At 38.9% G+C, this 24952-nt stretch overlaps 1 protein-coding gene across 14 annotated transcripts in view; it reads left to right on the top strand.

The window, feature by feature from the left end:
* dock7 (dedicator of cytokinesis 7) overlaps positions 1-24952 on the top strand; it is a 173041-nt gene that overhangs the window by 95459 nt on the left and 52630 nt on the right. For 12 of the 14 annotated variants that reach the window (XM_048539932.2, XM_048539944.2, XM_048539943.2 and 9 more), the window contains 10 exons: positions 395-490; positions 3564-3704; positions 4825-4938; positions 5861-6031; positions 6962-7101; positions 10393-10562; positions 15599-15753; positions 16947-17129; positions 17585-17720; positions 18467-18563. In XM_048539932.2, the coding sequence (XP_048395889.1) occupies positions 395-490; positions 3564-3704; positions 4825-4938; positions 5861-6031; positions 6962-7101; positions 10393-10562; positions 15599-15753; positions 16947-17129; positions 17585-17720; positions 18467-18563 (1403 nt within the window). Of the gene's footprint in view, positions 1-394; positions 491-3563; positions 3705-4824; positions 4939-5860; positions 6032-6961; positions 7102-10392; positions 10563-15598; positions 15754-16946; positions 17130-17584; positions 17721-18466; positions 18564-20597; positions 20616-24952 lie in introns of all 14 variants that reach the window. The other 2 variants (XM_048539933.2, XM_048539930.2) reach the window with 1 other exon arrangement.

The raw sequence follows: 24952 nt of genomic DNA, 5'->3' as shown, positions 1-24952 counted from the left end.
ATTCAATAAGTTTCTTCATATTAAGTGAAGGCCCACATTTTCATCATCCCAGATGTCCAGCTTGCAAATGTCATGGAATGAAACCCAGAGCCAAGTAGGATTCAACTCCTCAAACTTCTTTGTCTTCCCTTTATCTCCCTCATAGATAAAAGCATGCCATTTCATGAGATATATTGTTTTAAAGCAAAGCTGTACCTTCATATTCATTGTTTTACAAACAGATTTGAATATTGTACAAAAATAGACACACGTTGAAATTCAGCTGGAACTGAAAAGAAAACCAGAAGATTGAAAATACTTATTTACCATCTAGTTATGTTTGTAGGATTCAGACAGAATAAGTCTGTCCTTATTCTGGAAGAGCTTTTAATTCTTACTGTGTTGTGTGACTCAGCTATTACATGAGGAACTGGCGCTGCAGTGGGTTGTGAGCAGTGGGAGTGTGCGTGAATCTGCTTTACACCAGGCCTGGTTCTTCTTTGAATTAATGGTGAGTAGAATAGCATGAAACAACATCTTTGTGAACTCTACAATTTAAAATTTAAATCCTGCTAATGCTTCCTGAATACGTCGTTGTGAGCTGAAAAAGAAATCTGTGGAAATTTTCCTTTGCTTTGACGATTTAATTTCTGAGTGCACTTTGGATTTTAGCCCCACCCGGACACAGAATATCCTAAATCTCAAACTACTCTTTTTCCCACCAAAAGTGGAAATGATTCCACAATGTGAACATGATCCCTATGTGCTGAATGAACCTTGTTCATGCTATGGATTTACAGTTACATTAAAATTCAGTTCCACAGCTATCCTGGCAGAGAGCCTCCCAGGTTGGGTGAGAGGCTAGTTTAGGCCTTCAGTTATGAAATTAGTTTTTTTTTGGCATGATAATTTAAGAACTCAGGCATCAAGACTGTGCTAGTTTGTTTCCTAAAGCATGTGTCGACCCCTTTTATATTAGGTAATGTTACCTGTGAAAGTAATGCTGTTATATAAGTGGAGGCTTCTTTGAAATTGTGTGAGGTTAGCTCATGTGACAGCCACCTCTGATTTGCCTTTGGGGGAAGCACTTATTGGCTCTCTCTGTTTTAATCAATGAACTTGGAAAACCATTGGATGAATAAGTGTGATTCTAGCAATTAAGAATCTGAATTTTGAGCAAGGTCTCTAGACATACAGTTATAACACTGGCATCTACTTGGCAACATGCAAAATTGCTTAGTTATATCCTGTGCACTAAAAGAAGGACAAAATGAACCTAGTCAGTTACTGCCCTATCAGACTACTTTTGATTATCAGCAAAAGTGATGTAAGATATCAATTACACTGTTTGCAAGTGACACATATGCAACAATAACCTGTTCATTGAATTTGTTGATAAAAATGATTGTGGGGGAAAAGAGTGCTGCGGTCACTTTAAAGGATTTGTGCTTTGTACATGCATAGAGATGTTTAAAGTGGAGGTCTGTGAGTAACTGGAGGGTGCAATGACAGAAAGTACTTGAACTGGGAACATTTGTAGCAAAAGGGCCTTACAGGTGAAAAGCAAAACCTCACACTTGTTTTGATGTTTTGACAACAAGTTCACATTTAACCAATCAATTTAAACCAAGCTCTTAGAAAATAAAAACCTATTAAATTTAAATCCAATTGTGTTGACAACCTGAACCCAATAATATAGTGAGAATTTGTCAGTGGTATGTTAAGGTGGTATCTTCGGTCGTATTTAAGAATGTGATTTTTGAAAATTGGTGGAGAGAGAGGCAGCTTCCATTAGACAACACCTTTTGCTCTCAGAGAAAGCCCATCTAGTTTAAAGGTACCATGGTAGTTTAGCTAAAAGGCCTCATTGAAGCAATTATGGAAAGATATCTGTAAAGGAAGATTGTCAGGAAAAAGGCTGGAGAAAGCAGGAGGTTCCAGAAGACAGTCTCTGTGAACTTGGAGAGATTAAGTTTCAATTTATTGTGTTCTTATTAATTGGATTATTAAGTGGGACTTGTGTTTAGATGAACAGTATTCCAGGGGAATTTAGTTTAGCTAGGGAGTAGCTAGTATAAAGGGCGGAAATTGTTCAGTTTGTTAGTATCTCTCTTAATTTGTTAATTGTTAAGGTTAGATAAGTAAATTGTTATTTGTTATTTATAAAGTGGATTATGAATTTCCTTTAACCATTAATTTAACAGATTGAGAGGAAAGGCTAGTTTTTCTGGGTATTTTGGGGGTAGCTATTCGAAGGGAAACTTCACTTGCACAGTAGCAGTTTGGGGCTTGTGTCAGTTTAAGTATTAGAAGGGTTTGGCCATTTCCCCTTCATAACAGATGTACCAAATTAACAAACATCCTGCTTTCCAATTCATAAATACTTTGCAACTTCACAATACAAGAGCATCCAGCCTTTGACATTTAATGGCATTGCCATCACTGAATCCCCACCATCAACATCTTGGGGGTTACCATTGAACAGAAGCTGAACTGGATAAGACATATAATTACTGTGATTACAAAGGCAGGTCAGACACTGGGAATTCTGCAGCACAAAGCCCACGTCCTGACCATTCAGAATTTGTTCACTATCTACAAAACGCGAGTCTGGAATGTGATAGAATAATCCCCAATTGCCCGGAAGAGTGTAGCTCCAACAACACTCAAGAAGCTTGGAACCATTCAGGAGAAAGCAGCCCATTTGATTGGCACCCCTGTAATACCATCAATATTCACTCCCTCCACCACCAACTTACCGTGGCAGCAAAATGCACTGCAGCAATGCACCAAGACTTCTTTGACAGTACCTTCCAAATCCATGATTTCTACTGTCTAGAAGAACAAGGACAGCATGGTGATTCAGTGGTTAGCACTGCTGCTTCTCAGTGCCAGGGACCTGGTTTCAGTTCTACCCTCGGGTGACTGTCTGTGTGGAGTTTGCAAATTCTCCCTGTGTCTGTGGGGGTTTCCACTGTGTGCTCTGGTTTCCTCCCACAGTCCAGAGATGTGGATTGCCCACAGTGTCCAGGGATGTGTAGGTTAGGTGGATTAGCCAAGGGAAGTGCAGGGATAGGGATAGGGGTGTCCAGGTGGGATGTTCTTTGGAGAGCCAGTGTGGATTTGTTGGGCCAAGTGGCCTGTTTCCATGCTATTGGGATTCTGTAGATGGGAACAAGAAGGTATGCAAGCCACACACTGTTCTACCTTGGAGCTGTATTACTGTTCCATCATTGTTCTGTGGTGTACCGACACCACATTGAATGCAGTGGTTCAAGAAGGCAGCTGAACACCATCTTCTGCAGGTCATTTATGGATGGGCACAACAAATGCTGGCGTATCCAGCAATTGGATATGTTTTTGAAGAGAGAAGTAATTGAGTGAGTTAGTTAGTTGGTGGTTGCAGCTGGGGCAGTGGGGTTGAGGATATAAAAATAAAATGATGGACTTTATGATTTGGAAAGCAGTTTCCAGAAGTTATTGCATGATTTTGCCTCTATACTTGAACCAAAATGTACTGCAAGTTCGTTTTAATCTTTACATCAAGAGCTAATGTTTTGTGTAATGTGTTACTTATTGAACAGGTGAAAAGCATGGTGCACCATTTATATTTTTCTGACAAACTTGACACGTCAAGAAAAGCCCGATTTCCAGAAAGATTCATGGATGACATCGCTGCATTGGTTAGCATGATTGCAGGGGATATAGTGGCAAGATTTCAGAAGGTATTGGCTGAATTTATTTTTATTTCAATTTTTACACGTGAGTATATCAGCCAGGTAGAACCACACTTGACTCCTGGTTCATGCTGTACTTACTGTTTTATGTCAGGGGAATAGTTCAGTAGTTAAGAAATGTGAGCCAAGAGTAGGCCTTTTAGCTCTTTGAACCCATCTCACCATTCAGTCTAGTCACGTTTACTCTTCTACATGAATTCCACCTCTCGAAGTTTTTCTCATATTCCCTCATTCTTTGGTATCCAAAAATCAATCAATTAACATCTTGTATATAGGAATAGAATCACTTGGGGTACTTCTGGGTTGAGGAGCAAAATGATCAGTCAGAATTTCTTCCCCTCGTTATCCAGTGAGTCCAGTTAAAGTGTAACCCAGTGTGGCTTTTCTAGTGGTTGTGCTGGACACGGTTTTTCCTCTTATTGTCTGGTCTAAAGCATGAAGAATGACTTTATTGCACAGGGTACAGAATTTGGCTGGCAAATATAGACCCATACAAACATAAGTAGATGTCTTCAGAGATGATTGGGAGAATGGTGAGGAAAGGGTTTTAAAGTTAATCCAGGCCGCAGATCAACTTGTTGCATTGGGCTTTTTTTTCTTTATTTGTTCATGGGATATGGGCGTTGTTGGCCATGCAGCATTTGTTGCCCATCCCTAACTTCCCAGAGTGCAATTAAGAGCCAACCACATTGCTGTAGGCCTGGAGTCACATGTAGTCCAGACCGGCTAAGGATGACAGTTTCCTTCCTTAAAGTACATTAGTGAACCAAATGGGTTTTTCCCGACAATTGACAATGAATTCATGATCATCGTTAGACTCTCAATTCCAGATTTCTTTTTTTGAACTCAAATTCCTCAATCTGCAATGGTGGGATTCGACCCAGGTCCCCAGAACATTACCTGGTCTCTGGATTAACAGTTGAGCAACAATACCACTAGGCCATTGTTCCCCCCCACTTTGGGCTAAATTTACGCTAGGTGAGTTTTGGACTCAGTGGAAAATTTTCTGCGTGTGTTTTTCTGATATTCCCAGTACAAGTACTGTTCCTTGAATTCCGAGTTACAAAGGAATGCTCACAGTGTAAATAATTTTTTTCTTTATTTTTAGGATATAGAACTGATTGAGCGACTAAACATCAGTCTTGCATTTTTTCTCAATGACTTGTTTTCGGTGATGGATCGTGGTTTTGTCTTTTCCCTAACGAAAACCTACTGGAAGCAGGTAATGAACGTATACCCACCTATCTTTTCAGAGTGAAAAGACCATTAAACAATTTGACATTTTAAAAATAGCGTTTGCCATTACCGCCTAGTAGCTAGAGGTTGAAAGAACTCCTGACATTTAAGTGTAATGCTGAGCCACGCATACTCAAAAGCCTCAGATATATTCTATGGTTAGCTGGCTGACAGCAAACTGGACAACAGCATACCCATGCTAACATTGGAATGGTGAGAGTTGGGTCAGTTCCTAGAATACTTGAAATGTAAAATATTCTCCTCACACCCACTAACTTCCGTTGTCCCACTTAGCAGAAAATTAAGTAGTATTATGCATAAAGAAAATCAATTGTACAAGAAACAGACAAGGCGGTTTGAAATTGTTTGGGTTAACTTTTCTGTGAGCAATATCTTTAAAATAGTGAAATTGATAGTAAAATTATTTGGGTATGATAACAAAAGAAAGAATTTGCAGTCACAGCAATTTTTTTCTTGCATAGTTTGTCAAGATATTCCAAATTATTTTATATCCGACATTTACTTTTTGAAATAAACACAAAACTGCACTTATTGAAAATCTGACACAAAAACACAGAGTACTGGAGAAACAGAGCGGGTCTGGCAATATTCCTTGAGGGTCACTGGACTCGAAACATCACCTCTGTTTTCCTCTCAACAGATGCTTCCAGACCTGAGGTGTTTCTCCATTACTCTTTGTAATATAGTTACTATTAGCAATTTGAGCAAATTTTCTCACATGTTAGCAAAAAAAACTGTCAAACTGAAGGCCTCATTTTAATTGAAATTGTTACTATTATAAACAATTTATTTATTTTATTGGAACTGAAGATTTGTGCCCTTAAGGTTTACTTATTTATTTTTACAGTGATTTTATTATTTCAAAGTCGTGTCTGCTGTTTATCTAGGTTTCTTCCAAGCTTTATGCATTACAGACTCCAAGTATGCTTGTGTCATTGAGATTGGACTTCCTGCGAATCATCTGCAGTCATGAGCATTATGTTACACTGAACTTACCATGCAGCCTTCTTACACCTCCATCCTCTCCATCCCCCTCTGTGTCTTCGGCAACAAGTCAGGTACATTTTTCACTGGCATGTGATTATTGAAGTGTTTTTTCCTTTAGGAAACCTTCAAAAGCTACCAGGCAGAAGGTTAAACAGGCTTCTGAGATATTTGCAATTGTTTAATTGGTCCTCCCTAACTTTTTAAGTGCTCTTCTGTTCTGATCTGCTTTAAGGTGTTCAGACAGTAAGGTCTGGAATTTCATCCCTAAACTTCTCCACTGCGTTGCCTTCTTTTAACATGCACCTTAGAACCGAACACTTAACCAAGCTTTTGGCATTTGTGCTGATGTCATTTTATGGTGTCACATTTTGCCTTACAGTTTAATGCTCCTGTGTCATGCAATGTTTTATTACTGTAAAGATGCTATGTAAATACAAATTGTTAATATAACAGAGAACCTGTATAAAATAAATTTAAAGTTGAAGTAATGTGTGTCATTTTTGGCTCCCCGCTTTAAGAATGATGTAGAAATGTAATAATGTACAACACAAAGTCATCAGGATGCCGTCTGTATGAAAAAAATACAGGAAGACAATCTGTAAAAATTAGCTCTTCTTAGAATAGAGTGTAATACTGAAACAATTTAATAGGAATCCTTCAAACATTGAAATGATGGGAAAATTAGATTACAAATGAAAGGTCTGGAATGAAGAGAACATATAGATAGAAGATGAAACAAAAGAAACTTAAAGAGAAATCAGAAAAATTTATATTACAAATGGAGTTCTGAGATTGTGGAATGCATCACCAGCGTTAGAGATTGCAGCAGCCACCAAAGCAATGGTTAAGAACAGACCAAAAGCTGATTTAAGAGTAACAAAGGGATTTGGAAAAATGGCTGATGTATGACAGTGGGATTGTTTGAAGGATAAATATGCATTAGTTCAATTGAATTGCCTGTTTTGATGTTGTAATTAATTCCAGTTTGTTTGATTTTCCAGAGTTCTGGGTTTTCTACAATTGTTCAAGACCAGAAGATTGCTAATATGTTTGAGTTGTCAGTTCCATTCCGTCAGCAACACTACCTAGCAGGACTTGTACTTACTGAGTTAGCACTTATTCTAGATCCAGAGGCAGAGGGGTGAGTTGTCAAAGATGCATATTTGTAGTATGTTTGTCGCCCGATCTTTATTGCTTATGTCATCAAAAACCCCTCTTTGAGATGGTGGGAGGGAATTAAAGTTTTTTTCGCATTAGACCTGATGAAAGAATGTAGTAACAGCATAGATTAAGTATTGGCTAACAGACAGGAAACACATAGTAGAAATAAGCAGGTTATTTCTGTAGACAGTAGGAACTGCTGAAGCTGGAGAACCTGAGGTAACAAGTTGTAGAGCTGGATGAACACAGCAGGCCAAGCAGCATCAGAGGAGCAGTTGTGATTTCACCAAGGCTCTACACAATTGTACTAAGATATCTTGACTCTTGTTCTTTAATCCTTTTGTGCTAAAGGCTATTGCACTGTTTTCTTTTCCTAAATACTTGCTGTACTTGTATTTTAATGTCTAATGTCTATTTTAATGTGTACACCCAGGCAACCAGATTCCTCTGAACACTAACATTTTCAAGTTCATCACAATAGAACATCGAACATTACAGCACAGTACAGGCCCTTCGGCCCTTGATGTTGTGCCGACCTGTCATACCGATCTCAAGCCTATCTAACCTACACTATTCCATGTACGTCCATATGCTTGTCCAATGACGACTTAAATGTACCTAAAGTTGGCGAATCTACTACCGTTGCAGGCAAAGTGTTCCATTCCCTTACTACTCTCTGAGTAAAGAAACTACCTCTGACATCTGTCCTATATCTTTCACCCCTCAATTTAAAGCTATGCCCCCTCATGCTCACCATCACCATCCTAGGAAAAAGGCTCTCTATAACCCTCTGATTATTTTATATGTTTCAATTAAGTTGGAGTATTGTGTACAGTTCTGGTCACCGCATTATAAGAAGGATGTGGAAGCTTTGGAAAGGGTGCAGAGGAGATTTACTGGGATGTTGAATAAACTAGACCTATCTTCGCAGAATTATAGAAAGTTTTTGGCACAGAAATAGGCCACTTGGCCCATTGTGCCTGCGCTGGCCAAGAAAGAGCGACCCAGCCTATTCACGCTTTCCAGCATTTGGTCTGATGCAGTGTTATGGCACTTGGGATGCATATCCAGACAGCTTTTAAATAAGGTGAGGGTTCCTGCATCCACTACCCTTTTAGGCAGTGAGTTATAGACCCCTACCACCTGCATAATATACTATCTTTTCTTCATCTCCCCTGTACTCTTCCCACCAATCATTTTAAAACTCTGACCCTAATCACTCATCATCTTGTTAAAGTAAAAAGGCCCTTCTCATCCACTCTATCCAGGTCCTTCAGAACTTTGAGTGTCTCAGTCAAACGTCCGAGATGAACAAACCCAGCTCATCCATTCTTTCTTCTTTGCTGCATTTTTTCAGTCCTGGCAACATTCTTGCAAATGCCTTCGTACCCTCTTTAGCGCAGTTATATCCTTTTTATGATGAGGTGTTCGTAACTGCGCGCAGTACTCCAAGTTATGGCTCGAGTATTAAGTTATACAGTTCCGGCATAACAGTGCTGTTACATTCTGTATCTTAGGTAATAAAGGAAATGATTACATATGCCTCCGTAGCCACCTAATTGATCTGTCCTTTTTACTGATCTCCGCAGAACTTCACTTTGCAGTTGCAAAGCTATCAATCAACAATTACCCTTTGTTTCCTGCACTGAACCAGTTTAGTGTCCAGCTTGGTATATCCCCCTGGTTTAAATGGTTGTTAATTATTTTTAGCCAGTCTGCCAAGTGGGACCTTGTCAAGAAGCTTGCTAAGATCCATGTAGACCACGTCAACTGCATTACCTTCCTCAATCCTCCTTGTCACTTACTCGAAAAATTCTGTAACATTTGTAAGACAAGGTCTTCCCTTTACAACTTCATGTGCTGAGTGTCCCTGCCTAGCCCGTGCCTTTCTAAGTGACAGTTTATCCCATCTCTCAGAATTGATTTTAAAAAATTGCCTACTACTGAGCTTAAACTAACTGGCCTACAATTATTCGATCCATCCCTCACTCCCTTTTTAAAAGAGAGCCAAAATGTTAGCAGTCTGGGCTGCAATTGTCCTGTATTCAGTGAGGATTGGAAATAATGGTATGACCTTCTTCTGTTTTCTGTCTTACTTTTTATAACAGCCTGGGACGTGTTTCACTCAACCGTGATTATCTATTCACTTCACTGCATGCTGATCCCATTCGTAATTCTCTCCTTATAATTATCATGCTTCACATCTTAAAGTGCAATATCTACATTATTTCCCCTTTTTAAAAGATGAACACAAAATATATTTCAAGAACCATACCAATGTCATCTACGTCAATACATAGGTTACCTTTCAGTGTTTTTTGCAACCTTGCCTTTCCTTAGCCATCCTCATTCTCTTAATGTACCGATAAAACATCCTTGATTTTATTTCCCAATATTTTTTCATGCCTGCTGTTTGTCTTGCTCATTTCTTTTTTGATGTCCCTGTCCATTTTCATACTGCTCATGTGTCTGAAATTCTTGGTGTCAGATATAAGCTTTTCATTTCTGTCGTATCTTCTGCTGTAAATTGCCTGATATCTGGCAGCTGTAGATTAGGGCATCCTGTTCTTTTTCGTTGTGGGAACGTATTTACTCTAAACCTGTTGAATCTCCTCTTCAAAAACCTTCCACTGCTTTGACACTGATTTATGCTCAAACATCTGCTTCCAGTCTACTTTTGACAAATCATTCTGCAACTTATTAAAATTTGCGTTGCCCCAATTTAGAATTCTAATGACTGCTTTGTCTTTGTCCTTTTCTGTAACTATGTTAAAACTAATTGAATTAGAATTACTACCATCAACACACTCTGCCACTGCCACACATTTCCAGCTTCACTTTTCACTTGTCCAGCTTCACTTCCTAAAACTAAGCCCAGAATCACACTCTGTCTTTGGGCTTATTGTACAGGGTTAAAAAGTGCGGCCAAAAACTCAAAGAGGAGAGCTATAAGAATAATGAAGGGAAGAAGTAGATGGGTCTTGCTCACTGGCTGAAAAGCATTTAGCTGAATTAGAAAAGAAAATCAAAGATATTGATAATAATTGTATATGCGAACATTTTTAAAGGATCTCTGTGAGATAAGTTGTTTAGGAATGTTCCCTGTGGTAAAACTGTCATTCTAACTTGGCTCCTGACAATAAGTTCCTGTTTCTAATCTAAGCCTGGTGGCAAACTTCTTTGTACAAATAGGAATAGGATTTGAACTGGTAATTGTTAATGTTATGCAAGTGGTTTTGATGATCTTCCAGAGTGATTTGAAATTTTACAGCTTGTTTGGACTGCACAAGAAGGTTGTCAACGTTGTTCATAATTTGCTGTCGAGTCATGATTCTGATCCTCGATATGCTGATGTGGATGTAAAAGCTCGTGTAGCCACGTTATACTTACCGCTGATTGGTATCATAATGGAATCCGTGCCACAGCTATATGACTTCACAGGTAATTTAGCCTTTTGCTGGGTCTCTTCAAAACTGTAGGAAAGTTGTTTGTTGTAAAGGCTGGTGTGGTATGTAAGAATACTGGGTGGGTTATTAGAATTCCATTGCATGGCCACTCTGAGCGTTAACAAGGTTTATCAAGTAACAAGTTGCACTTACATAGTGCATTAAAATAGAAACACATGCCAAATTGTTTCTCATCAATATTGAGGGAAAATGGGTGGACTGTAACAGGAGGGATGACCAAAAGCTTGGATGTAAAGGTGAAGTTAAGAAGGGCTTTTAAGGACAAAATTGAAGGTGTAAGATAGATGAGTTTAGGGGAGGAATTCAAAAATGTGCTGAAGGGGTGACCAATGGGAGGGCTGATGAAGAAGATGAAAAAAGCAGGGGAACAGATACTTTGGCAGTTGGGGCTCGTTGTAAACCTGGAAGAATTTGCAGAAATGGGGAAAGTATTGAAGTGAGTTAAACATAAAGATGAAACTTTTAAGTTTGAAATGTTGTGCAGCTGTAGCTAATATAAGCCAGTGAAGACAAGAGTAATACAGAAGATTAGGTAGAATTTGAAACATAGAGATTTAGATGAACTGAAGTTTCAGGAGGATAGGAGACCAACCGGGGAATGGAGAATCATTGAGTCTGGAGGTGACAAAAGCATGTGTAAGAATGCCGGCAACATAGAGGCTAAGGTAGGAGGCTGAGTTAAATGGTGTTACGGAGGTCAAAATCTTTGTGATTGAGATAGCATTTAGCCAGAAATATGACTTAATGTGATAAGGATGCTATATTGGAGAACTTTGCACCACCTGGTGGGTAACATAATGTCAAAAGGATTTAGGAAATGGTTAAGAGATGTTAAGTCATGAATGATTCTGCAGCTTGTTTTAAGCTGATGTGGCTTATTCATTGCAACAAAACTCCTACTTGATTTAATTGCTCCTTATTCATGGATAAACTTCGGGGTTTTGAATGCATGAAAAATGATCTTAAAATTCAGCTTCCAGCAAACAACTTTTTTAAAAGACAGTGTAAGAAAGAAACTTAAAATGGGAAACCATTAAAAAGGGAGAATTTTGAGGTTGAGCAGACAAGCAAACTGAATTGTTGGCTTTTTTTATACTTCCAATGCAACTTTGAGGAAAAGTTGCTCAGCACAGCAGCTGATATTTTACAAAACCAGTGAACTCAGATGGACAGAAATTTCCTTGATATTGCCAGTAATCTAAGGTTTATGCTTGACATCAGAAGTGCACCCAGGAAAACAAGTGAAGGCAAAGTATCTCACATCAACCACTTACAAGGAAAATAATAGCTGAGTTTATGTTTAGAAAAATGCTTTAAAACGGACACTGTCTTTAGGACAACAGTAAGCTGTAAATTTCAAGAAGGGAAGACTAAAAATGTTTGATATTTATATAAACTATTTTATTTCTTTTTATTTGTTCATGGGTGTGGGCATTGCTGGCTAGATTGTGTATCCCAAATTGACTTTGAGAAGGTGGTGTTGAGTTGCCTTCTTGACTGGCTGTGGTCCAGAGTGTGGAGGTACACCCACAGTGCTGTTAGAGGGCAAGTTCCAGGAATTTGGACCCAGTTCGCGAACACTGATAATTGCAAATTCATTCAATTGTGTTCTTGTATTGAGGAGCAAAGAAGTGTGAATGTTTAAGTTGAATGCTTAAAGTAGATTGGATGCCAAGAACGTGGACTGATTTATTCTGGATGATTTTGAGCTACTTGAATGTTGTTGGAGGTGCGTCATCCAGGCAAGTGGAGAGTAATCCATCTCATTCCTGACTTGTACCTTCCAGAGCGTGCACAAGCTTTGGGAAGTCAGGAAGTAGGTAATGTGCCTTAGAATTTGCAAATTCTGTTCTGCTGTTGCAGCCACAGTATTGATATGGCTGGTCAACTTCAGTTTGTGTTCAATGGTAACCTGTACAATTCCAACAGTGGGGTTTCAGTGACGGTAATGCATTGAATGTTAAGGAACAGTTTATAATTATCTTCATTGAAGGTGGTTATTGTTTGGTATTTAAGTGGCTTGAATGTAGTTTGTTATTGTTGTCCAGATTTTGCTGCAAATGGGATTGGAATGCTTCATGATCTGAGGAGTTAGAAATGGTACTGAACATTGTACAGTCAGTGAACGTTTTCATTTCTGACTTTATGATGGAGAGAAGGTCATTGATGAAGCAGTTGAACATGGTTGGGCCTAGGGCACTAGTCTGAGGAACATGGGACTCCTGCGGTGTAGTGGTAGTGTCTCTACCTCTTAAACCCTACCCAGGTTTAAGTTCCACTTACTTCAACAATTTGTAATAACTTATCTGATTAGAAAATACGTTAGCCTAGGAACTCCTGCAATGATCTCCTGGGACTGAAATGATTCATCTCCAACGGTCACAGCCATCTTCCATTATGCTTGCATGACTCCAATCAGTGAGGAGATTTCCCCGAATTCACAATGCAAGGTTTAGCAAGGATCGTTAATGCCATACTTTGTCATGTGCAGTCACCCTCACCTCTCTCCTGAGTCAGCAAATTATTGCATTGCGGGAGGAAGCCTTTTGGCCCATTGTGCCTGCAATTACTGTCTGAGTAAGCATCATGACTTTGTTCTATTCTCTTGCTTTTTCTGTGTAATACTGCACAAAGTGAGATCCAACCAGCAACAGGTTGATTGATTTATGGAATTGTGACCTATTGTGAATGCAGCGGCTGGCGGTATGACAATAATTCTCCGATTGGCTCCTGTGCAGCTGAACAGCTTGTGGGTGTGCAAAATACTGGCAGAAGCCACAAGACTGCTACAGTGGCAGATGGTGTGCTTTGTTCTCCATTAAAAACCCAGAATCCTAAAGAAAGCTGGTTTACTTCTCTCACCTGTTGCTGTAAGTGATGGTCTTCAATCAATGACAAAGAAACTTTGCATGTTGTTGCCTCATTCACCTATACTTCCTTGCAGAAGAGAAACTGGAGAAGACCTAAAACCAGAAGATATATGGATCCAAGCACATTGATCCTAAAAGAGTCTAATTTCCCCATAACAGCGTCTTCTGCTATCTATTTTGTTTTAGCACAAAACAAAAATACTAATCTTGCTGGTGCAATGAATATAACCATCTTTTAATGAATTAACGGTTCAATCATGAGTTACATTTGAAGGAATATGATATTCATTGTGAGTTGGAAGATATATTGCTTTATAACTTTACACTATTCCCAGCTCTCTCCTCCAAAGTACTTTGCTGGATCAATGATGGGAGGTACTGGTCTAGTCATCCTGGCGACACAAGCTTGAATCCCTCCATGGTAACTGGTGGAATTTAACTTCAACTAATAAATTTATTTTTGAAATAAAAATCAGGAATTGAAAGCTTGTTTGGGGATTGGTGCCATAAAACAATCAATGATTATCATAGAAACATTAGCTGTTTTACTAATGTCCTTTAGGAAAATGAATCTGCAATCCTTACCTGGTATGGCCTACATGTGACTTCAGGCCACTGCAATGTGGTGATTCTTAACTTCCCCCTGGAAATGAACAATGTATTGCATAGCATGTGTGCCCTTTGATTCCATGAACAAAAATACCACTTGTTTTAAAGTTGCGACTGGTACTCTCTTTATGTCCCTTTCTATCTATCGCTTTGTCCTCCATTTTCTTTCTATGCCACATCCACTTTTTACATTTTATGGATCTGATTTTCCTGGTATATTGAGGTTAAAGGAATTCTGAGATATCCAACATTGACTCATGAGCAATGTCAATTTAGCCCACTTTTGGCATATTGTCTTCAGTAGGTGTTGAAGTATGTTCTAAAAGCAGTAAGGATTAAGCTTCACCTCAGAAGGTGATCACCATGAAGTTGTTCTAACAGGTTGATATTAAAAAAATTATAGTAAAGAGCTTGCATGGATAACACTTAAATCAAGAATCTTTCCAATGGGGATTAAAAAGTTGTTCAGAGGATTTGAGTGCTACTTAAAGTCATGCTCAGTTTTTATCTTGCCATGGAGATAGAGTGTATTGAAGAAGATTCAGAAACACAAGAAAATGACTTCAATAACACTGTATCAACACTTTTCCTGAAAATGTTCTGAGGACTTCACCTAAGGAGAATAAGTGCTATGCTATTCTACCTTACTGGAGTCCTGAAATGAGCCACCAGTAGAAAGGAGTGCTTTGTTTTGGGATTTTGCAAGGGTCTCCCTTGGCTTGGAGGAGGAATAAGAAGAGGAGATGAGGCCTGTCACAGCTGCAAAAGGAAGGACCAGGAGTGTGATTTGGCTTCCTTTCCAGCCTCCATTGTTGGTACACAAAATCCCCCATCCTTCTTTCACCAACAGCACTTTGCATTTCTAAAGTGCCTTTCCTGTTGCAAAATTCCCCAAGATGCTAATGAGAGTTTTATCAAACAAAATTTGACATATAGTCACTCATGCAGATATTAGGGCAAGATGACCAAAAGCTAAGTCAAAGTTAATTTTTTTTTTAAAAGAGTCACTTAGAGGAGAAAAGAGAGGGAGGGAGAGAGAAGTGGATGGGTATTGAGGGAGTTTGGAATTACCGGGTTTAGGGTCTTGGTGTTTGAGGGCATGATCTCCGTTTGTGGAATGGCTAATGTTGGCAATAGTCAAGAGGTAAGAATTGGAAGAGTACCAATATTTCAGGTGTTTCTCATCTAGTAGTTGGCTGCTGAGGGGTTAACCTTTCCTGAAGGCCTGGGTTCTAGCACAATCTGACAAGGAGGTGTGTTACAGCATATCTGAACAGGTTTTTTTTTCAAAAAGGCCAATTTTTGTTGGAAGTTGTTTCCAAGAGACTGTAAATCAGAAATAATTCACAAGAGAGAAAATTTACATTCAGTCTTGTAAAAAATGGCAATCTTTCTCGGCAACAATGTAAACTTTGACTTAGTATTACCAGGGAATTAGTTACTCCAAAATGTTTGTTCAGAGGTAAAAGATTTCAGGTATGATATTAGACATTATCTTTTTCCCCTTTCTTCTGCCTTCCTCTCTTGCAAGAATCCCTCAATCAGCGAGGACGTCCCAGTGTTGTAACTGCAGATGATTATGAGAGTGAAAGCAGCAACATGATCAATCAAACCGTCGCCATGGCAATCGCAGGAGCCTCTGTTCCACAGCTATCCCGACCGAGTAGTTTCTTGCTGACATCTGGGGTAACACAAACCTCTTCTTTTTATTACTAGGCAGGCTAAATGAGAGCTGTACCCTCAAATGCATCATCACCCATTTAGAAAGAGTAGAAGAGAATCTGGACTGAAAGAAGAATTCGTGGCTAGCTGAGTTCTAACAGTTTTCAGGTTTTATCTGGAAACAAGGGCTAAGATATAGGAGTTCCACAGTTTTGACATTTTGTGAGAGAACTGGGTTAGGAGCTGATAGACATGGCTTGAGTGATTTGTAATGTGAAAAGAAGAGTTTTCAGAACAATATATGAAAAAAAGTGACTTGCATTTAATTATCTCCTTTTAAAGGGCCACTCAGTTTATGTTGCTAACTTCAACGTGTCTCCCCTCATTAGGACAACTGGTCTTTTTGTTCCTGCTCTTCTTTAAAATTTCACTGTTTAGCTCACATTGTCCCTTGACCTTCCTACTGAAATAAATTACTTCACATTTTCTCCCTGTCTGCCTTTCCATCAGGCTCAACTGCTGAAGCCTGTTGGTTAGAGGATCATGCTGATCACATTACTCAGAGTATGGTGTGAGAAGGCTAATGTAGTATGGATTGGTTGGGGTAACTAGTCTGTTTTGTTGTAACTCTGCTCGCCAACTCTTTCCTGACTCCGGGATATGCCAAGTCACTTCATAGCTGATTAGGTACTTTGCCACTGTTGTAATGTAGGGGATAATGGCAGACAATTTGCTCAAAGCTATTTATCACAAACAGCTGTAATATAAATGATCAGATAATGTGTTTGTGATGTCATTTGAGGGATAGATTTTAGCTAGCATATTGGGAGAATTGTCTCCCTTCAAATAGAATCTTTTATGTCCACTTAAAGAGAGCAGATAACCTTATTATGGCTTCTAATTTGAAAGACTGTGCTTGCAACAGTACTACATGGACTTGTGATCTTAGATATCTACCTCATTTTCTGGGGTGGCACTGAACCCAAAGACCTGGCTCAGGCAGAAATGCTACCTTAAAATGCTAAACTGAGACTTCTCACTTAGATTGACTAACAGCAGCATTTATCAAATTGGAAACAGAAAGGTGGGGATACTAGAAATGACAGAAATATTTCCTATATATCAAATGTGTGTTAATCAGTAATAGAATTTCAGTAAGTCTTATAAACCATGAAGTTGGAATATGAATAACAGATCTTTTCTTTGATTTGTTCTAGACCGGACGCCAGTATGCAACGTTCTCAGCAGAATCAAGCCGCAGCTTGTTGATTTGCCTTGTCTGGGTTTTAAAAAATGCAGACAACATGGTTCTACAAAAGTGGTTTGCAGATCTCTCCATTCTCCAACTAAATCGCCTGCTGGACTTGATGTATCTCTGTGTATCCTGCTTTGAGTACAAGGTACAGTTATAGCAGAAGCACTGTAACTTTTGTTTGTCTTTTATCTTTATCGTGTCTTTTAAAATATGGGGAGATGCTTGTGCATTTTAAGCTTTGTCAACCATGAACAGTAGTGGCAACATCGAAGTTACCACAATTGGTATGAGTTATTTCACTAATATGGAACGTTCTTGGTTTTGACTGTTACCCTCTGATTCCTGCTGCAATGTTCCTATGTATATGGTTGTCAGATGAAGTTAGAATTGAACCTTTTTCTGATGCCCTCTGTGGTCAAATGCCTTACTAGCACTCTGTCCAAGTTCACCAGAAGGCAGCCCAAGAATGTAGTTGCTTCTTGAATTTTATCCCAGGAAGGATCAGCACTTGAGAAAGAAAATTTGGCATGACATTTGCACGTATGAGTTATGGGAGCTATCACTTAACATTGACTTAACCTTATGGTCAAATCAATACAGGGCAAGAAAGCTTTTGAACGAATGAATAGTCTGACATTCAAAAAATCAAAGGACATGAAAGCGAAACTTGAAGAAGCAATACTTGGGAGCATTGGCGCTCGGCAGGAGATGGTTCGTCGTAGTAGAGGGCAACTAGGTATATTCATCTGGTTCACTATCCTTATTCTCTCTTTACTTTCTTGTTTGTCACTGTATATTTCTCAGAACCTGGTTTCACAGCCAAAAATCCATTTGTAGCATTGTTCTTCCATAACAATTAATTTTACTTGGATTCCAGTTGAACTTCCACTGAAATGTTCATCATATTTATTGCTTTAGCAAATATAATTCTTCTCATATAATAGCATTCATCCGCTGTCTTATCCATTGCTGCGTAAATGAGATCAAACTCCTCCAACACCAGTGGTTAAATCTATATCGTGACTCCATCAGTACCACATTTTCCTTCATCATCCTTTAATCAAGAAATGTTTATTCCTTTCAGACAATGTTAAATGGCAACTGTCATTGCAAGCCAGCCAATCCCAGATTTTCTTTGCCTTCACTTTCTTCTGACCTTACCTCTTTTCTGCCACGCTTTGGTATATTAGTGGTTTCTTTGACTTTCACCTGTCTGCCTTTGAACAGTCTGTTTTTAGCGCGGGCAATTCCTTCATCTCTGAAGTGATTTTTCTACGTATTTGTTAACCTTTCTCTGTCACATGTATATCTGATTTCTGAATTTGTAATAAAATCTAACTTAATTGATCCTTGCGTAGAGCTGACAGTTTATAATTTTCACATAGCCTTTTGGAGAAGAGCTTTGAACAGTAAGTGCTGTCCCTTTAAGCATCAGTCACTGTGAGCTCACTTTAATGCTCCTTCTTTGTGCTTGATATGCAGAACGAAGTCCTTCTGGAAGTGCATTTGGAAGCCAAGAAAATCTGAGATGGAGGAAAGATATGACCCACTGGCGCCAAAATAGTGAAAAGCTTGACAAGTGAGTTAAATATTTGATAATTAATAGAGTTCTTGAGGAAATTGAAGCTCCTGTTTTGCCACACAGAAGCAGATAGTTGTCATTGGCATAGCGCATATACAGTAGTGCTCTTTGGAGATAATGTTGTGCTAGAAATATTGCAATGACTTTCAGTGAGCTTAGAAAAGGAAAGTTTTTCTTGAAAAAAATTTGCCAGGATTCTTGCCTTTTAAAACTATTGAGATAATTTTGTTGGAGAGTGAACATTCAGAAAGTCAGGAACAGATCGAACTTGGACCTGATTGATCATTTCTCACTGGTTCCACCAAAGCAATTTAAGGGTTGAATCATAAAGAAGATTGAATACAAGGGTGGTGGACCTTCAGGACAATGTGTTTCTGACTGACCATATTGGAGATGAGATGAAATGGGTAATGGCCATTATTCCAACAGTTGTTTAGGGGCTGACCGGCGATGCACAGACAGGTCCCTCCCCTGGAGGCTGAGATTGGGCAGATGCTTGGTGGTGGACTTGCCAATGGTTGGCTAGGGGTTCTGGCTGAAAAGTCGCCTTCAGAGCCCCTGAACTGGAGATGCAGAGATTATAGAAGCCAAAGCTGGGCTGTAGCCTATCCAATCAAATGCTGCCCCTTAAACATGGCCATCAAGTTGTCCTTCTAAGGCTGCAGGTCCTCTAAGTGGCCTGCAGTTCTGTGAGCTCATCAGCCATTCTTATTGGAATAGTGGATGTAGGAATGACTAATTAGGAAGCCACATCCCATAAAATTGCATGACTGAATGCCTGTAGGTTCTGGCCTGAGACCCAAAACGGTTCTAACCTGCCATTATCGGACTGTCATACTTACCAGAGACAAAAAAAACTGTAGATGCTGGCATCCAAGTATGACAAACAAAAGCCTGGAAGAACACAGCTAGTCAGGCAGCATCTGGAGGAAAGGAGCAGTCAACGTTTCGGGTATTACCTGAAGAAGGATAATACCCGAAACATTGATTGCTCCTTTCCTCTAGGTGCTGCCTGGCATGCTGTGTTCTTCCAGCCTCCTGTCTGTCGTACTTAACAAACTCATTGGCCTGGACTCTCACAAACAGAACGGGGACTTGCTGATGGACTAAAAGAACCTGCCGCCCATGGAATCATACATTTGTTGAAAAGCAACTCTTTCATTTTTTTTATAAGGTGATAAAAGCAGATTTGATAGCAATGTATAAAATGTATTCAGACAGACGCATGATTGGCAGGGAATTGAAGAATATGGATCATGTGCTTGCAAATAGAATTAGTTTAGAATGGTATGTTGGTTGGCTGAAGGGCCTGTTCCCATGCTGTATTATTCTATATGTTTTTATTAATATGAAATAGCTCTCACATTTCAAAGATTTTATTCTATGTGAAGTGTTTGGGATATTTTAAGAGATGCAATGAGCCTTTATACTATTTTGCTCTCCTGAAAGAATAGAAATAATAAATTTGATAGACATTTCTTGTATATCTCTTGCATCTTATCCATGGACTATCTTATATGTTCAGTAGGCTGTTACAAAACTGAAAGGTTAGTTGCTGAGCTTGATCCTTTCTTCACCTGACATTCCCACATGTTCGCTATCCACCAGGCTTTATAGAATAGTGAGGGGCTAGAACCTTTCACTAACTTTGCGAATTTCAACTATAGCCTATCAATTTTGTGACAAGATTCTGTGCAGGTTGTCGTGAGCATATAATGAGCCCAATAGACTACTGTCCTTTAGATATCTTTCTATGCTTATACTTAAGGTCACCTTTGATGCCACTGCCATTAATTTGTCTCGTATTCGTTAGCTTAGCAAAAACTGAGGACAGAACCTGTTAGTGTTCCCAATCTGTGTGGCTGACTACAACACAGGTAATGGCTTTCACCAACTTAAGTCAGTTCTGGTTTTCAGTAGTAACCTTACTTTAACATTATTGGGTGTTAAGGTTTGCTCTTGTTCTGTCTCACTGCCTGTATCCTAACCCACAGCTGTAATTATTTCTTCACATGTGCTGTTTTGTTAAAGAAGCCAGAAATCTGTCAGGTATGGTAACACTGGCTGCTGCTTCCATCCCTGCTTCTGCATAATATGGGTGAAATGAATAAAAGTTTGTAAATTCGTCCCTGGATTACACCTGGGATGAGATTACTTTCTGTGTGGTGCATTAACCTGCTAGAAGTGGGTGTGTGTGTGTTTGTTTGTATTAATAGTTATCATGTGGTGAGAACTGCAAAAATCTATTTTCCTCTCCTGAAAGCATAGACATGATAAATATGATATATATTCCATGAATGCCTGCATCCCTCTATATTTTATCCATGGGGCTATTTTCTTTGTTCAGTAGGCTGCTGCACTGAAATGATAGTAGCTGAGCTTGATCCTGACATTCGTGCATATTCATTACCAGCCGGGGTTTATTGAATAGTGATGCGCGAGAACTTTTCACTAACTTTGCTAATTTCAATTGTAGTCTATGAATTTTGTGACAAGATTCAAAAATTCAAGAGTTCGTACATTTCATAAAGCTCTTATGTTCTGAGTTATTGCTTAGTAGTACGGAACTTCACTATTACTAAATAGGAGGCATGCTGTCAAATAGCTTCTTGTCAGGATGGAATTTCAAGAATACCAAATCTCAGAGTAGTATCACATGATACTGTATGAGCAAACGGTAATGATGGTTGCTAAGTTGGCTCTGGTTGGTTGAAATATTGCCATGGAGAATTAAACAAAAGCACAGACGATAACAATTCCTTTGCACAATCTTTGAAATTTGATATTCTTGCATTTGTCCCAATGAGAACAAGGTGCCAAGCTTTGTTTGAATGTCTCTTTTTGCAGCAGTATTCCCCACTTTAGTTGCCAATCATTTTCAACTTTATCAAGAAAACTAACTTCTGTTGATAATTTGATGACATTCTTGTTCTTTCTCCAAATTCCTCTGCATTTAAGCTTGAGTGATGTCTCTTATGGATGCTGTAGATGATATGGTACTGAGTCTTTATATCTGAGCACTAAGTGACAAAATCATAATCATACCTGCTCCTTATAGATTGTCTTACAATTTCAGTACAAGCGCAGTGACAATGTCACATCTCTTGCCATCCACTTCCCCCAAAGTCACTTTGCACAGAAATTTCACTGCACATATCTGATCTTACCTGCGAGAGTGGGAGGAAAGCTACAATTAGTTTTCAGACATTCAAGATCCCGATTCCTGACCACTGTGTAGTGACAACATGATGAATTCGATTGTGGGCAGGAACATGAACTGTGATGGGCTGCCCAATCAAGTAGTCTTCCAACAATCATTATCATGATTCACATGTGTAAACTGTTTCCTCGGGTAGATTACTGAAGGTTTTTGACATTTTTCATATTGTATGCGTCAAAAAGTAAAGCTGGGAAATTAAAATGACGCAGGGTGCACCCTATAGAGTTCCTGAATATCAAGTAATGATTTGGCCTGAACTAAGTCTTCATTTTCAACATTACTGCAATAATTAGGTTAGACCGCACTTGGAACACTGCATCCAGTTCTGGTCGCCCTATTATAGGAAAGATGTGGATGCTTTGGAGAGGGTTCAGAGGAGGTTTACCAGGATGCTGCCTGGACTGGAGGGCTTATCTTATGAAGAGAGGTTGACTGAGCTCGGACTCTTTTCATTGGAGAAAAGGAGGAGGAGAGGGGACCTAATTGAGGTATACAAGATAATGAGAGGCATAGATAGAGTTGATAGCCAGACACTATTTCCCAGGGCAGAAATGGCTAGCACGAGGGGTCATGGTTGGAGGAAAGTATAGAGGGGATGTCAGAGGCGGGTTCTTTACACAGAGAGTTGTGAGAGCATGGAATGCGTTGCCAGCAGCAGTTGTGGAAGCAAGGTCATTGGGGTCATTTAAGAGACTGCTGGACATGCATATGGTCACAGAAATTTGAGGGTGCATACATGAGGATCAATGGTCGGCACTACATTGTGGGCTGAAGGGCCTGTTCTGTGCTGTACTGTTCTATGTTCTATGTTCTAATTATCGATCAGAAGTACATCATTGACTGTAAAGCGCTTTTAGATGACCAGTGGTAGTGAAAATTGCTACAAATCCTAGTTTCTTTTTCTGAGGTGAGCGTTTCATTTTTGGAAGTCCTTCTTCTAAATAATTCTTTATTTTTTTAGTAATATACATCCCAACATTAAAAGATAGAACTGCTTCCTTATGATCTTTAATATTGTCCCTGAAATGGGCACTAAGAGGTTGTCTCTCTGATGCTCACAAACATTTCTCTATGTGCTGCAAAAGCAGGTTATAGATGCAACCTTCTCCTCCTTTCTAAGCCATAGCATGTTGTAGCTCCAATACTAATATATATCATGGCATTGGGACAAAATAGTATAACTATTATTGATAGCAGAACTACTTCAAACAGAATTTGCTCTGCAGAATGATTTCCCCTGATTTCATCTAAATTATATTGCGGGGGAGAGTTGGCATCTCTGGGATAACTGAAGAAAATTTAAAGGTGATGAATTCAAATGCCCAGGCAATTTTACGTAAAGGTTAATTTGCCTGTTGCCAGAATACTGTGATAGCCATTCATGTTTGTTGCCACTGAGACATTAGGTATTTCATGCCTCCAGAGCAGTTTACAACACTGTGTTTATGTTCTAGTGTACCACAGAAATAATGTAAACAACTTTGTTACTGCAATACTTACAATATATTTATACCCCATAGTTCCTTCACCTCAGAAATAAGATACAGAAAGGATTACAGATAGCCTTGATCAAAATGTTAGTCACATTCACTTTGAATTGAGGTTAACATTGAAAGGGCGAAGAGAGGTTGGCAATATTGCTCAACTAGGTGTTGGAGCGCTAACACATTACACAATAATGTTGACTAGAATGTAGTAACACAAAATAATGTACTTTTGTACAAACATTTTTAAGTGTACGCACATAGGATCATGTATGCTTTGAGTGATATAAAATTATATAATTTTTCAGTCTGGTTTGCCTTGATGCTGCTATGGCCACTGATGTGTATGCATTTTTCTAGTGAATTTTTGATTCCCCCAAAATTAATAATTAATATCGAACTAAAATGATCAGGGAACACGATCGAAGAATCAACTTATCTTTTTCTAAGCTGTTTGATTTATTTAGCCTTCATGTGCAATTGCTGTTTGTGTGCTTTTGTTTCAATGCTTGAACTATGTTTGCAGAATGCTTCCTTAGCATACAAGCCTGCTCATTGAAAGGTCTGGGGGAGTTCTCCTTGCGCTGGCCTGGTTGCTGATTTGCATGCAGCTTGAAGATGAAAAACCAAAACTGCATTTACAGAAAAAGTGAAGCACGAATGAAGAAATGCAAAATATGGCATTAACCTGTTTATGTTTGTAATGCTTTATTTTGAAGTGATTTGTCCAATTGATCTATTTTAAACAACACACTCCATTTATGATATAAGCAAAATTCTTTCTGTTTATTTCATTTTTCTCTAAGCAGATAATAGCATATTTCTTGTACATAAGGGAAATAGTTGTCTGACAATTTTATTTGTGGTGCCTGCTGATTCCTATAATGCCATAGAGTTGCCAGTGATGCCCTTAAGAATTCAGTAAGACAGTGTTGGTTCAAAGTAGATTTTGTTATTAACTTGCAGTTGTATATGACACTTATAAGTTTGTTGTTACTTGGGCAAATATTATGAATGAATATTTCCTCCTTTTAATCTTTTTCTTTCTCTCCCTTACCTCTCCCTTACCATCCCCTTTTCACTCACTATCATCCCAATCTTCTTCCTTCCATCTATTTACCTTGTGTTGACATGCATTTGTTCATCATCATCTAGCCCTTTATTCTTCTCTACACCTCTATCCTACCTCTCTGTTGAATCAGAGTGGCATAATAAATTGTTTTAGGGAACATGATTATACTTTCATTACATGTTTTAAATATAAAAATTATTTGCTACCTCCACCCCTTTTTTCTCATGTTTATTTTCTCCCTTTGCTCCCCTTCCATTATATTCCCCCTAGTCATAAGTAAAAATTGTCACCAGTTGAAGATTATTTTTTGCTTTTTTTTAGGAGAACACTTTGAGCACTTTAAGTACTGTCTGTAAATGCTGTCTTTTGAATTCACCAACAAAACTCAACATTGTCTTGTATTTTGTTAGCTCTGTGCCTTTCACTGTGGTTTTGGGAGTTTCCATCAAGTACATATTTTCTCTTGTAAATACAATCTGTTGCAGTCAATGGTACCATATAAACTTCATCGGAGAACTAGGAACAGGTGGTTATTGTTTCAGTCCTTTGGTATGTGCAAACACAGGACAAAATTCCTGATTGATTGCCTTTTCTTACTGCTTGATTCATT

The sequence above is a fragment of the Stegostoma tigrinum genome, chromosome 8 (assembly GCF_030684315.1).
Source record: "Stegostoma tigrinum isolate sSteTig4 chromosome 8, sSteTig4.hap1, whole genome shotgun sequence".
In the NCBI taxonomy this organism is placed as follows: domain Eukaryota; kingdom Metazoa; phylum Chordata; class Chondrichthyes; order Orectolobiformes; family Stegostomatidae; genus Stegostoma; species Stegostoma tigrinum.
The sequence above is the reverse complement of the archived record's forward strand: the minus strand, read 5'-3'. Positions and strand labels throughout refer to the sequence as shown.